The 16,457-nt window shown below is 34.3% G+C and overlaps 1 protein-coding gene across 1 annotated transcript in view; it reads right to left on the bottom strand.

Annotated features, from left to right (window-relative positions):
- LOC143224052 (atrial natriuretic peptide receptor 1-like) overlaps positions 1–16,457 on the bottom strand; it is a 41,496-nt gene that overhangs the window by 9,927 nt on the left and 15,112 nt on the right. Inside the window, exons 8-10 of the mRNA XM_076452514.1 lie at positions 8,259–8,427; positions 7,300–7,449; positions 405–548 (exon numbers count right to left, since the gene is read on the bottom strand). Coding sequence (XP_076308629.1) covers positions 405–548; positions 7,300–7,449; positions 8,259–8,427 — 463 coding nt within the window. The remainder of the gene's footprint in view (positions 1–404; positions 549–7,299; positions 7,450–8,258; positions 8,428–16,457) is intronic.

Genomic DNA, 16,457 nt, shown 5'->3' with positions numbered 1-16,457 from the left:
TCGTGAACTTTGAACAGCTAACTGTTTATATTATTGTCATGGTAATAAAATATTTAACGATACAGTTAAAAAGCACGATATTTTCAAAGACAAATAATTACAATAACTGAAATAAAATATAACTTCAAGATATTAGAATAAGGAAACAGCGTCCTCTGCACGTTCCCTGGCATGGTTTGTTAGGCCTATAAAAAAGGAAAAACGATCGGTCAGAGGTAGTGTTTCTGTTTCAAAACCGCCAGTTTTCCTATCTTTTCCTTCTATTAGGCTTAGAGCTGGTGTGTAAATATTGTTTTATTAGCACTTATGTATAATGTTAATATAGCCCATAATGATAACATCGAGACACATCGTAAATGATTTTTAATTCAAGCTAATCTGTGACCTCCAAAACATTTACTCACTTGTTTCGCCTTTTCAACTTCAAAATAATAAATAACACACAACGTTTGAATTGTTTGTTAGACTTGCTACCTTCGGAAAAGCCGATAGAACTAACTGCCGTGTCTACCGCGGGAAATAAAACCGTGAATTTTATTGTTGCAAGTCTGTAGACTTACCGCTTTCCCACTAGAGGGACTAACGTTAAAAAACTTATTGGCTTGAATTAAAACTTTTTAATTGTACATTTATTCGAACGTTGTGTGATGTTTATAATTTTACTTGGTGTACATTCCAAAATTAACTAACTCTAAAGGCAGTTCAAAACTTACTATTTAGCTTGCTATCTAGGTCAATGAAGTGTAACACTACAAACAGGGGAATATTAAATGCATTACGCTTGCAAGGAATACAACATGTTTCGTGCTACTGGAAGGAATATTATTTGTGATGAAGATACTGTGCTTATTTAATAAAATTATACATTAAATATGAATATATTTTTCTTTACTTGTGAAATTATCATTATGAAACTGAAGGAGGCTACCAAATAAACGAAAAGAACTAATAAAAATTAATAAATTGTTATATTGTTATGGTAAGTTGTGTCAACGTATTACAAAAATACGTATTTGGTATATTTATTTTCCAAGATTTTGTACTTCCAATTATGGAAAGATCATTGTAAGCTAGATTAATATATTTCCAAAACATAGAGGTGTTGTATATTCGTATCTATAGAAATATATTTCTTATTGTTTTCATTATGTTTGCTATTAAGGGTTTGGGTATATAACGCTAAAATTCGGATTTCGATATCCGTGGTGGGTACAGGACATATAGCCCAGTTTTGTCCTTAAGAATAAACAAACAAGCCAGATGTTATATAGTGCATTTCATTTGCTATTAAGAACAAAGCTACACAAAACACTATACGTTTTCTGCCCACCATAGTTTTAAAACCCGGTTCCAAGCAGTATCAGCCTGCAGACATAGCGCTGTGCTACTGGTATGTATAGACTGCATCTACAAGTATTCGTTTGATCGTGTCCATAGGTATAAAAGGCAATGTACAGTCTATAACTCATACATAAATATATTACCTAATATACAGTTTATAACTCAAACATTTATAAATTACACAAAAGGAAACATATAATTAATTTCTAACTTTTTGTTTGTTTGTTTGGAAATTTTGCACAAAGCTACTCGAGGGCTATCTGTGCTAGCCGTCCCTAATTTAGCAGTGTAAGACTAGAGGGAAGGCAGCTAGTCATCACCACCCACCGCCAACTCTTGGGCTACTCTTTACCAACGAATAGTGGGATTGACCGTCACATTATACACCCCCACGGCTGGGAGGGCGAGCATGTTTAGCGCGACGCGGGCGCGAATCCGCGAATTACGAGTCGCACGCCTTACGCGCTAGGCCATGCCGGGCCAATTTGTAACTTAATATATAGTCTATAACTTGTAGACTAATATATATCTCAATACACAGTCTATAAGTAACACAACAATATATGAACCAACAACATCCTATAACGTATATATTAAAACATCAACAATCATTTTTACTTCGTAATCAAACTTTTGACATCAAAGTATAGAATATCATACTATTATAGAGTTAAGATTCTCAATGAAAAATCCTTTACTAAACGCACGACTCTAATAACGAAACATTTCACGTGGGACTACGTGATACAACTTTTATAATTAAACATTTCACTCAGATGTACGTGGAACAACTCTAATAATTAAGTATTCTACTTGGAAGTACTTAGTACAACTCTAATAATTAAACAAGTCACTTGGGAGATCTTGATACAACTCTAATAATTAAACATCTCACCTGAAAGTACTTGATAAAACTCTAATAATTAAATATAACACCTGCATGTAGGAAGTACAACTCTAGTAACTGAACATTTCACATGGAGGTAGTTGGAACAACTCAAATAATTAAACATTTCACTTGAAAGTACGTGGTACAACTCAACTAATTAAATATTACACCTGGAAGTACTTGGTACAGCCCCCAAATAAAGAAACATTTCACTATGAAGTATTTGAAACAACCCTAATAACTAAACATTTCACACGGATGAACTTGGTACAACTCTAATAATTAAACGTTTCACTATGAAGTACTTGGTACAACTCTAATAACTAAACATTTCACACGGATGAACTTGGTACAACTCTAATAATTAAACATTTCACAAAGAAGTACTTGGTACTCTGCTAATAAATAAACATTTCACGAGGAAGTACTTGGTAAAACCATCCAGTAATTAAACATTTACCTAGGAAGTACTTGGAACAACTCTAATAATAAAACATTTCACATGGAAGTACTTGGAACAACTCTAATAAATAATCATTTGACATGTAAGTATGTGATAGAACTCTAGTAATTAAACATACCACTTGGAAGTACGTTGTACAACTGTAACAGTTAAACATTTCTCTTGAAAGTATGTGGCACAACTCTACTAATTAAACATTTCACCTGCTAGTACTGGGTACAACTCTACTAATTAAACATTTTACCTGCTAGTACTGGGTACAACTCTAATAATTAAATATATCACCTGCTAGTACTAGGTACAACTCTAATAATTAAATATTTCACCTGAAATACTTGGTACAACCCTAAGAATTAAAATATCACCTGGAGGTACTTGATACAACTGTGATAACTAAACATTTCACATGGAAGTACTTGGTATTAATCTAATAATTAAACATTTCATCTGTAAGTACGTGGCACAACACTGTATTAATTAAGCATTTCACCTGGGAGTACTTGGTACAACTCTAATAATGAAATATTTCACTTGCAAGCACGCAGTAAAACTGTAATAACTAAACATTTCACATGGAAGTACTTGGTATTAATCTAATAATTAAACATTTTACCTGAAACTACGTGATACAGCTCTAATAATTTAACATTTCACTGGGAAGTTGTTGGTACAACTCTAATAATTAAATATTTCACGGGGAAGTACTTGATACTGCTCTAATAATTAAATATTTCACCTGGAAGTACTTGGTAAAACCATCCAGTAATTAAACATTTATCTAGGAAGTACTTGAAACAGCTTTACTAATTATACGTACTTGGTACAACTTTAATAACTAAACATTTAAACTAAAAGTACTTGGCAGAACCCCCTAATAAAGAGATATTTCACTATGAAGTACTTGAAACAGCTTTACTAATTATACGTACTTGGTACAACTTTAATAACTAAACATTTAAACTAAAAGTACTTGGCAGAACCCCCTAATAAAGAGATATTTCACTATGAAGTACTTGAAACAACACTAATAATTAAACATCTCAGTAGGAAGTACTTGGTACAACTCTAATAATTTAACATTTCACTAGCAAGTACATGATACAACTCTAATAATTAAACATTTGACTTGGAAGTACTTGGTACAACCATCTAATAATTAATTATTTCACTAGGAAGTACTTAGTACAACTCTGATAATTAAACATTTGACCTGTATGTACGTGGTACAAGTCTAATAATTAAACGTTTCACTAGGAAGTACTTGGAACAACTCTAATAATAAAACATTTCACATGGAAGTACTTGGTACAACTCTAATAATTAAATATTTAACCTCAAAGTACGTGGTAAAACTCTAATAATTTAACATTTCACTGGGAAGTTGTTGGTACAACTCTAATCAGTAAACATTTTACCTGAAACTACTTGTACCAACTCTAGTAAGTAAACATTCAATCTGTAAGTACGTGGCACAACACTATATTCAATAAACATTTCACCTAGAAGTACTTGGTACAACTCTAGTAACACTTCACAACAAAGTTTTCGCTTCTTGAACACTGTTGGGTGTTCCTTATAGAATTTTGGCTGCTGATAATGAAAATCACATCCAAATTTGTTCATCACGTACCGTTTCATTGAAATCTTCAGTTTTGCTACAATGGAAAAACGATAACAGGACAACTGGAATCCATCAATGCTTGCTGACTACTGTTGGACACTGCAACGTGATGCACCGGATATTGAGTAGAAACGAAAATCGGGAGCAAAACACTTTTAATTATGTTGAACGTAATAGCGTATTACAAACATAAACGACATTAAATACGTTATTGCCGGTAAACAGTTAACTGTCTATTTCTCAAAGTTCCTATAAAATGAAGCAAAACCAAACCTATATTTGTGCATATCCACCAGATACCTGTCACAATGAGCAAAAACTTTTCAGGAAGCAAAAGTTTTCAAAAAAATTGTTGTGCGGTGTAATTTGACATTTGACCTGGAAGTATGTAATACAACTCTGATAACTAAACATTTCACATGGAAGTGCCTGATAATTAATCTTTTCACCCGAAACTACATGGTACAACTCTAATAATTAAACATTTCACTAGGAAGTACTTGGTACAACTCTGATAAGTAAACATTTAACCAAAAAGTAGTTGGTACAACATTAATAATTAAACATTTCACTAGGAAGTACTTGGAACAACTTTAACAATTAAACATTACACTAGGAAATACTTGGTACAACTCTAATAATTAAATATTTGACTTGGAAGTACTTGGTACAACCCTCTAATAATTAATTATTTCATTTGAAAGTACTTGGTACAACCCTCTATTAATTAAAGATTTTACGCAAAAGTACTTGATTCAACTTTAACAATTAATGATTTCATTTGAAGTACGTAATACAACTCCAATACCCTAAATATTTCACATGGAAATACTTGGATGAACTCTAATAATTAAACATTTCACCTGAAAGTACATGGTAATACTGTAATTATTAAACATTTCGATAGGAAGTACTTCAAACAGCTCGTACAATTAAACATTACACCTGTAATTACTTGGTACAACTTTATAATAAATATTCCAGTTGGAAGTTCTTGGTACAACCCTCTGATAAAGGTACATTTCACTAGAAAGTGCTTGACACAACTCTCATAACTAAACATTTCACATGGAAGTACTTGGAAGAGCTCTAATATTTAAACATTGCACCTGGAAGTACTTGGTACAACACTCTAATAATTAAACATTTCATTTGAACTATGTAATACAACTCTAATAACTAAATATTTCACATGGAAGTACTTGGAAGAGCTCTGATAAGTAAACATTTGACTTGGAAGTACTTGGTACAACTCTGATAATTAAACATTTCACTAGGAAGTACTTGGAGCAACTTTAATAATTAAATATTTCACTTGAAAGTACTTGGTACAACTCTAATAATTAAACATTTCACCTTGGAGTATTTGGAACTACTTTAATAATTAAACATTTCACTTGGAAGTACTTGGTACAATCCTCTAGTAATTAAAGATTTCGTGTGAAAGTACTTGATTCAACTTTAACAATTAAAGATTTCAATTAAAGTACATAGTACAACTCTAATAGCTAAATATTTAACATGGAAGTACTTGGTACAGATCTGACAAATAAACATTTCACTAGAAAGTACTTGGTATAATACTAATAATTAAACATTTCACCTGGAAGTACGTGATAGAACTCAGATAATTAAATATGTCTCCTGGAAATACTTGCTACAACTTTAATAATCAAACATTTCACCTGGAAGTACTTGATACAACTCTGATAAGTAAATATTTCACTAGGAAGTACTTGGTACAGCTGTAAAAATTAAACATTTTACCTGGAAAGTACTTGGTACAGCTCTAATAATTCCACATTTCACCTGGGAAGTACTTGGTACAGCTCTAATAATTAAACATTTTACCTGGGAAGTACTTGGTACAGCTCTAATAATTAAACATTTTACCTGGGAAGTACTTGGTACAGCTCTAATAATTAAACATTTTATCTGGAAAGTACTTGGTACAGCTCTAATAATTAAACATTTTACCTGGAAAGTACTTGGTATAGCTCTAATAATTAAACATTTTACCTGGAAAGTACTTGGTACAGCTCTAATAATTGAACATTTTACCTGGGAAGTACTTTGTACAGCTCTAAAAAGTAAACATTTTACCTGGGAAGTACTTGGTACAGCTCTAATAATTAAACATTTTACCTGGGAAGTACTTGGTACAGCTCTAATAATTATACGTTTTACCTGGAAAGTACTTGGTACAGCTCTAATAATTAAACATTTTACCTGGAAAGTACTTGGTACAGCTCTAAAAATTAAACATTTTACCTGGGAAGTACTTGGTACAGCTCTAATAATTAAACATTTTACCTGGGAAGTACTTGGTACAGCTCCAATAATTATACGTTTTACCTGGAAAGTGCTTGGTACAGCTCTAATTATTAAACATTTTACCTGGAAAGTACTTGGTATAGCTCTAATAATTAAACATTTTACCTGGAAAGTACTTGGTACAGCTCTAATAATTGAACATTTTACCTGGGAAGTACTTGGTACAGCTCTAAAAATTAAACATTTTACCTGGGAAGTACTTGGTACAGCTCTAATAATTAAACACTTTACCTGGGAAGTACTTGGTACAGCTCTAATAATTATACGTTTTACCTGGAAAGTACTTGGTACAGCTCTAATAATTAAACATTTTACCTGGAAAGTACTTGGTACAGCTCTAATAATTGAACATTTTACCTGGGAAGTACTTGGTACAGCTCTAATAATTAAACATTTTACCTGGGAAGTACTTGGTACAGCTCTAATAATTAAACATTTTACCTGGGAAGTACTTGGTACAGCTCTAATAATTGAACATTTTACCTGGAAAGTACTTGGTACAACTCTAATAATTAAACATTTTACTTGGAAAGTAGTTGGTACAGCTCTAATAATTGAACATTTTACCTGGAAAGTACTTGGCACAGCTCTAATAATTAAACATTTTACCTGGGAAGTACTTGGCCCAGCTCTAATAATTAAACATTTTACCTGGGAAGTACTTGGTACAATAATTCTTCACTTTTTTTCTTTTCTTCGAGAAATGCAGCTGTCTTTTCCTCTACAAGGGATTCCAAGTTGTTAGCGTACTGTTCCATCCGAGATAAAAGGTTGTCTAAGAAGTTTTTACTTCCCATTCCCCTTAAGAAGTGAACATAATAAAAATATATATAGTTATTCTGTAATATTTAAAGATTGAGTGTTATAAATATATGAGGTTTTACTAGACGTTTTAACTCTGTTTTATTTTTACTGAAGGGATCTACAGTCATGCATTCATATATATGTTCCTCATATGCTTTCTATCAATGGGGCTATCTGCTATGCCTGCTTAGGGGACTCAAGCCTCTGAACATAGCACTGTAAGTCAGAGGAGTTAGTACTCTACCACAAGTGACAAATCTTTAATATTGTGATGAAATATGTTATATTCTATTGAAGATGCATGGTAATTTTAACTAATATGTTATATTCTATTGAAGATGCATGGTAATTTTAACTAATATGTTATATTCTATTGAAGATGCATGGTAATTTTAACTGATATGTTATATTCTATTGAAGATGCATGGTAATTTTAACTAATATGTTATATTCTATTGAAGATGCATGGTAATTTTAACTAGTATGTTATATTCTATTGAAGATGCATGGTAATTTTAACTAATATGTTATATTCTATTGAAGATGCATGGTAATTTTAACTGATATGTTATATTCTATTGAAGATGCATGGTAATTTTAACTGATGTTATAAAGATGAATGGATGAAATAATTAATTACATGAAAGATTTCTTCTTGTGTAAAATGCGAGATGTTTATATTCATTAAAATGAAACCCATGGTTCTCTTGTCTTAACAAACAATAATGAATTAACATATTGTGTGTACTTTCTCTGTGCAAATCTAAAGGTTATTTTCTAAGTTTGGTGTTGGAAAAACTGCTTACTTTGTAATTCTCTTCAGTTGATGTTTGACTTGGTAAACACTCGGTCTGCTACTTGGCCCCTCTGCCCAGCACTGATGTAAAATGTCCATTAAATCAGTGGGGCAGTTTTCAGGAAGAACCTCTGGTCTGAAAGGGGGTACACTTCCTATCTTCACTCGATGAAGGATTTCTGATGAAATGAAATCAGAAGTGAAATTTTCTACCAAAGTTTAACTACAACTCCTCAATACCTTATGTTAAGGTGACAACATTCTTTAACATGTGGTAAGACAGCAGGGTTAATAACATGTGGTAAGGTGAAGGGATTCAGTAATATGTGTTGAAGTGATAACATTCTTTAACATGTGGTAAGACAGCAGAGTTAATAACATGTGGTAAGGTGAAGGGATTCAGTAATATGTGTTAAAGTGATAACATTCTTTAACATGTGGTAAGACAGCAGGGTTAATAACATGTGGTAAGGTGAAGGGATTCAGTAATATGTGTTAAGGTGAAAACATTCTTTAACATGTGGTAAGACAGCAGGGTTAATAACATGTGGTAAGGTGAAGGGATTCAGTAATATGTGTTAAAGTGATAACATTCTTTAACATGTGGTTAGACAGTAGGGTTAATAACATGTGGTAAGGTGAAGGGATCCAGTGTATGTGTTAAAGTGATAACATTCTTTAACATGTGGTTGACAGCAGGGTTAATAACATGTGGTAAGGTGAAGGATTCAGCAATATGTGTTAAAGTGATAACATTCTTTAACATGTGGTTGACAACAAGGGTTAATAACATGTGGTAAGGTGAAGGGATTCAGTAATATGTGTTAAAGTGATAACATTCTTTAACATGTGGTTAGACAGCAGGGTTAATAACATGTGGTAAGGTGAAGGGATTCAGTAATATGTGTTAAAGTGATAACATTCTTTAACATGTGGTTAGACAGCAGGGTTAATAACATGTGGTAAGGTGAAGGGATTCTTTAGCATGTGTTAAAGTGACAACATTCTTTAACATGTGGTAAGACAGCAGGGTTAATAACATGTGGTAAGGTGAAATAATTCATTAACACAGTTTGGATGAATCGAAATTACATGTTAGAATATTATATGGTCTGTTTTTTAATTTTTTAGTTTTTATTTTCTCTAATGTACAATGTTTGGAGTAGTAAGAAGTCCATAGAAAAACAAGATTACATATTAATGCACGTGTGCACGTCACAGATCGTGTTTTCTTATTCGCCACATTATTGTGCGATAATTCATTGGATTTATTAAAATTAGAACAATTAAGCATCTGTCTCCAACATAATAATATTAATAAATCACATCGTATTTAAGCGATGTTACGAATTACGTAATGTTACAATTTCATTGTTGAATTATATTATAACTTAAAACAAACTGTTAGATTACACTATGTAACACAAATATTGTTACTGGATAGTATGTGTTATTTCTTAATTGCTTATGTTGTAAAAGTACAGAAAATGGCCATTATTCCCTTCAAATTTTGCTTTTGTGACCTGGATAATGAAATTTAGAAATTAACCTATTTTGTATGTAAAAACGGAGGCCCGGCATGGCCAGGTGGGTTAAGGCGTTCAACTCCTAATCTGAGGGTCGTGGGTTCGAATCCCGGTCGCACCAAACATGCTCACCCTTTCAGCCGTGGGGGCCTTATAATGTGACGGTCAATCCCACTATTTGTTGGTAAAAGAGTAGCCCAATAGTTGGCTGTGGGTGGTTATGACTAGCAGCCTTCCCGCTAGTCTTATACTGCTAAATTACGGATAGTTAGCACAGATAGCCCTCGAATAGCTTTGCGCGAAATTCAAAACAATAAATAAATAAATGTCAAAACGGGCAAATTTGTACATTTTCATTTACATAAGGTCTGAATAAAACAACATATGAATCAAGATTTACATGTATTTAAACAAAAGATACACAAAAATGTTTAGAAGTGAGTAGTTTCTCGAGATTTGCGACTGTAATGTAAATCACTTTCACTTATCAGCCCCCACATATAGTCTCGGCATTCAACTTTGTTAGACCAAGATCTCTGATAAAGTCATTGAGGTCTCTTTGGTTGGGGTAGTGTGGGTTTCTCTCATCAGCTGCACCTCTGAAATTGTAATCTGAATCTTCAACGTCTTCCTCCTCTTCTGATTTGCTGCTCTCTTCTGAGGATGGCTGCTTTCTCTCTGGCGGAGTGGGTATAGGAAGCTCAGGGCAGTGTGGCACTGGAGTGATGGATGATGGAAGGTCCGGATACATAATAGCAGATGCATTCTTGCCAGCCCGATGTTTGGAAGGGTCCACCATGCAGAAGTAGCAATTGCTTGAGTGGTCAGTGGGCTCATGCTAAATTCTTGGAATATTGAACTTCATGGCTCTCTTTTCCCCTCTGTACCATCCTGCAAAAGAGCAAAATAAAATTGTTATTATGAAGAATAAATATATTTCATCCACAACTTATGTGTAAGAAGTTCATGTAAAATATTTGTGATAGTTTTTCTGTATTATTGGAAAAAAATGTGTTTAAGTTTTAAAAGGTGTAAAATTTGTATAATATGAAATCTTACTGTTCAAGCAAGCAAACATTGTCTGTCTTACCTTCTAGGGATGTTTTGCAGTGTTCGCAGGTAAAATGAGGTACCGAGGATTTGTCTTGATCTCCAACAGGCATACCGAAATATGTCTTGTAGGCTTCACACATTTTAGCAGATGCTGTCACAGAGTGCTTTTTCGCTCTTGTCTCAATAAATTGGCCACATACATAGCAGAAGGTGTCTGGAGAATGCTTGCAGCTTCTTGATGCCATCTCTGATAAAATCAGATAGGTCTATATGTTCACTTAGGCATCTGGAACAAAACTGAAGTGGTGACTGGTGAGCCCCTGTATATATATTACCATGGAAAGTTCTAGAAAATTCTTAAAGGTTCTTGAAAATTCTCGTAAGTTCTACAATATTCTAGAAAGTTCGAGAAAATTCTCATTCAGCTACTTAGCACTGAGTCTACCTGGAATGTTCTGGAAAATGGGTAAATTTGAAAATTTCATTACCCAGGTCGCAAAAGAAAAGTTTGAAGAGAATAATAGGTCTTTTCCATTTCCTTTTGCCATAAGTAATTGGGAAATAACACTTTTTGCCCAGGAACAAGAAGAAGTAGAAATTTTCTTACATAGTGTTATTTATTACTGGATGGAAATAAGTGGTTAAAGTGAAGCGAGATTGAACTGTTAATTTGAGAATTCATGGTTCTCGCCACTTTACCCTGAAAGTGTGGTTCAAATCCCTCTGGTCAATCAGACAACTGCAGCTACGGGGGGTGTACAACGTTTTGTTAGCCTAACGCTACACAGAGAGAGACATGAAGTGACATCTTTATGTCGTGGGACTTATTCATTAACTGTAATTTTCCTAGAAGCAACTAGTGACATTAGGACCAAAACGTTGCTGTTTATTTAGCACTTGATATATAATTACGAGTCATGACGTAGTAGTTATTCAGTAATTGTAATTTTTATGTGTGAGTTAACACACTATATGAAATATCAATATATATATATATATACTCATATAAATAATCATTTAGTACTCGGTTTTAGACTCGATTTGATTTCAGTTTGTGTGATGTAGTGAATTATAATTTTTGCACTTGGAGATGATATTAAAATCGAGTCCATGTGGGTGTATCTCAAAAACTCATAAACCGATGTACACGATAGTCAGTACCGGACAGTCCTACCCAAACTGTGTCCTGATCTAAATCCTCATCAGGATTCTGGCTCACTTTATTTTTGCGGTTTTGGATTAATAACTGTAAAGTTTGATCGGATTTGAACCACATTTCTTAGACACATTAAGGTTGAGACTCCTCACCATACCATAAGTATCTGAGAAGGATTTTCTGAGTTTACGAAGGTTAAATTGGATATTATCCAATACAACACATACAATCTCGAAGAGCAGCAATAGGACGAAAGTGTATGACCTCTCTGATAGACCTTACTTTGTAATTAATTTATTTTATTACAATAATCCATGTATTTTTGAAAATTTTGAGTATATCTTAAAGTTCGAAATATTTTGATGTTGTTGTTTTAAAATAAAGTAAAATAAGTCAATGTTCTTTAAACAGGTTTTCAAATTAAATAACAAAATATTAATATGGACATATTATTGTTGCAATAAACAATACGCTTGTTAACCTGAAGTTGACCTAAGAAGGTCGAAACGTTGTTCTGTACTTTATTTTAACTAAAGTACTAATACCCGTACCAGGTGTCATGAGAATACATTTTTACTTCAAGTGGGTTTCTCGTCATCACGAAAAACAATACGCTTATTCATAAAAGATGGAAGTTTTAATGAAATATTTCGGTGTAATTTTATGTTTGATACAGTGTGTAACCCTCAGTTTAATATTAATGAAATTTCTGATGTAATTCTGTATTTATTACAAATGGGACATCCTGGTATTAACTTATAATTACCTTCAATAAAGTATTCTAGTCTAATTCAAAATTTATTATCCCCGCCTCCCTGTAGCACAGTGACATATCTGTACACTTATAACGCTAGAAATCGGGTTTCGATACCCCTGGTGGGCAGAGCACAGTTAGCCCATCGTGTAGTTTTGTGTTTAACTACAAACCCACAAAATATATTTATTGATAGTTAAATATTCTGATATAATATTACAGTTGATAGGCCCGGCATGGTCAGGTAGGTAAGACGCTTGACTTGCAATCTGGGGGTCGTGAATTCGAATCTTTATCCTACCAAACATAATCGCCATTTCAGCTATGTGGGCGTTATAATGTTACGACCAATCCCACTATTCTTTGGTAAAAGAGTACCCCAGAGAATTGGTGATGGGTGGTTATGACTAGCTACCTTCCCTCTGGTCTTACATCGCTAAATTACAAATGGCCAGTACAGGTAGCCTTCGTGCAGCTTTGCGCGAAATTAAAAACTAAACTTAAAATTAATGATACATTTGAGAGTATATTTTATTACTTATGATATTGTGAATCCGGAAACCATAAGGCTGAACCCAGGTGTTTGCCAACCACTCGCTAGTACAGCACTTGAAACGATCATTGTTTCTTGGGATACAAGCTAGTTTCAACGTTTCTTAAACTCTTGATAAATACCTGTTCTCATGTTTGTTTTAATATACCAGGAACGGAAATAAACACAAAAATATAGAACGTTTGACACTCTTACACGAACTATTTTTGCGCAAAGATACACAGCATCCTCCCCTTCTTCCCCAACCTCTTCAGTTACTCTTTGTGACGTAACAGTTATGTATAGCGCACCCTAGTGTCCAAACTGCGTGCGGCAAATGAACGCGAATCACAGTTTAGGTATGCTGATCAATGGAACACAGTCAGTCCAAAGTAGCTGGACACGTTGAATCATTTCAACTAAGCAATAGAAAAAAAAACCTTTATTTTCCAAATTACATTTGTTAACATAAGTGTAATTACAGGGTGAGAGGAGGATAAACAGGTAGAAGATGCCCCACATATTTCCATGGGGTATAGTGTACACATGACAAATGAGGCCTTCATTGTGCCCTCTCTCTTTACGTTTCACATCCTGCCAATGTTTTCCGTTCGTCTTAAAATTAGTTGTTAACTAAAAAATTTATAAAATCGTTTCAAAAATTATACTCTTACATATTAGATGTTATAATATATTAAATATTTAGTTTGCAATATTTCTGAGTTAGTTTTAGCTCTGTTCGGTTACAAAGAGTTAACAGCCAATAATGATAAAGTTTATGACAAACTTTTGCAACGGTCCCGACAATTATAACATATATTTATTAACATACCTCTAGGTTCCATAAAATGTCTCACTTTGTTAACGTCCAAGTTTTCGTAAGGACATGTCCGAGTGATGACTTCCTGTAATATTATAGCAAAGCTGTAGACGTCACCTTTTTTGTGAACCTTGTTCTTCGGGGTGAATCTGTCTCAAGTGTTCTGGAGCAATCCAGAAAAGATCTCCTGTTGGAGGCGTTATAAAAATTAACTTAGTAAAGAAATACAATTGTTCTCCTAAAAACACTAATTTTCTAACTCACTACAAAATTAGCTCTCTCTCTGTTGTTAAGTACCTTACATCTATAACAATGACGACCCAGTCCAGTTATTTATAGACCTTTGTTGATACAGTTTCTGTTATACGTCTGAAGTGTTAGGCTATAAACAAAACAGCTACTTTATGTTTTGTTCGTTTGTTCAAGTTCGTATACACTTCCTCAAATATTACATGCGTTATTTTTCATTGATTTTGGACAAATAGACTAGAGAAACGGCAGATAGTCAACAATAACAAATCTTAAAGGTTGACAATAAAATAGTTGGATTTTACACACCAACCATCAACTGTTGTGCTGCTCTAATCGAGAGAGTTGTCTGTCAATCTTTTATAGGGCACCCACGACGTAGAGTTATACAGTAAAGGGACACGAATTAAAAACATTTGGAAATCCAATATGACACATTAACCAAAAGAACACACCCGGCATCATTATAAAGAAGCAACAACGATTTTTATATTGAAAATATCTGTCACAGAATTTAGGGAACTTTGTGATGAAACTGGAGTAGTGGTATATTAATAATCCTGGTTAAAAAGAAGATGAAACTGGAGTAATATATATCAATAACTCTGGATAAACAAAGATTAAATTGGAGTAGTGGTATGTCAATAACTCTGGATAAACAAAAAGATGAAACTGGAGTAGTGGTATGTCTATAACCCTTGGCAAAAGAATATAAAACTGGAGTAGTGGTATATCAATAATCCTGGATAAACAAAAAGATGAAATTGGAGTAACATATATCAATAACTCTGGATAAACAGAAGATGAAACTGGAGTAGTGGTATGTCAATAACTTTGGATAAAAAAAGATAAATCTGGAGTAGTGGTATGTCAATAATCCTGGATAAACAAAAAGGTGAAACTGGAGTAATATAATCTTCAAGAAAAGAAACGCAAAAGGGATATTTCTGTTATTTTAAAGAGAAATATAAGTAATAACGTTACAAGCTCAGAGCATGTGATGTTACACGTGTTAAGGCACTGATTGTCAGACCAAAATGACAATAAAAGTTGTGCACTTTGAAAACGAAGGAAAACATCGGATTTTTCGCCAAAACGCATTCGTGTCCAATAAATTTGTTTGAGAAATCTGCATGTTCTGCAAGTGCAACATGCGCAAAATCCCTATAAAAGTGACGGGTTATCGCTTTCCATAGCTCAGTGTTAAGCCACCGACACGCAATACAGTTACGCCAAGACTGACTGAAGCACAACGCAACAACGCCATTGGTCGTTTGGAAGCAGGCGAATCTCGATCAGATGTTGCCAGAGCTGTGAATGTCCACCCAAGCACCATCACAAGGCTATGGAATCGTCTCCAACAACATGGATCAACTTGTGACCGTCCACGATCTGGCAGACCTCGTGTGACCACGCCCGCACAAGATCGCTATATCCGGTTACGTCACCTTCGGGATAGGACCACCACTGCGACGTCTACTGCCTCAACCATACCAGGGCTGCGTAGGATTTCCGATCAGACCGTACGCAACCGTCGACGAGATTCTTAGGCCCCATGTGCAACCCATCATGGTGAACGTCAACGACGTTTTTCAACATGACAACGCTCGTCCTCACACAGTCCGACTCACCACTGTCTTCTTGAGACACCACAACATCAACGTTCTTCCGTGGCCCTCCAGATCACCAGATTTAAACCCCATCGAACATCTTTGGGACGATTTGGACGGACGTCTACGACGGCGACAACCTCAACCGCAGACTCTACTTCAGCTTGCAGCAGCTTTGCAGGCTGAGTGGACAGCCATTCCACAGGATGTGATTCGCCATCTCATCGCTTCCATTGGCAGGAGATGCCAAGCAGTTATTGATGCTCACGGTGGGCATACTCGTAATTGACGTTGAGTGACGTTAAACTTCACCTAGTGAGCGTGGACTTCGCCTTTGCAGACTTTGGATGTTCAGCAGTGAAGGTGCAAAGTTTCACACATGTCATACAGAACCACCCAGAATAAACTTGTTAACAATACGTCTCAAATTTTGCCTTTTGCGTTTCTTTTTTTTTTGAAAAGTATATATTAATAACTCTGGATAAAAAGAAAATGAAACTGGAGTAGTG

This window comes from Tachypleus tridentatus, chromosome 8, assembly GCF_004210375.1.
Source record: "Tachypleus tridentatus isolate NWPU-2018 chromosome 8, ASM421037v1, whole genome shotgun sequence".
Classification (NCBI taxonomy): domain Eukaryota; kingdom Metazoa; phylum Arthropoda; class Merostomata; order Xiphosura; family Limulidae; genus Tachypleus; species Tachypleus tridentatus.
This window is presented reverse-complemented; position numbering and strand designations above follow the sequence as displayed.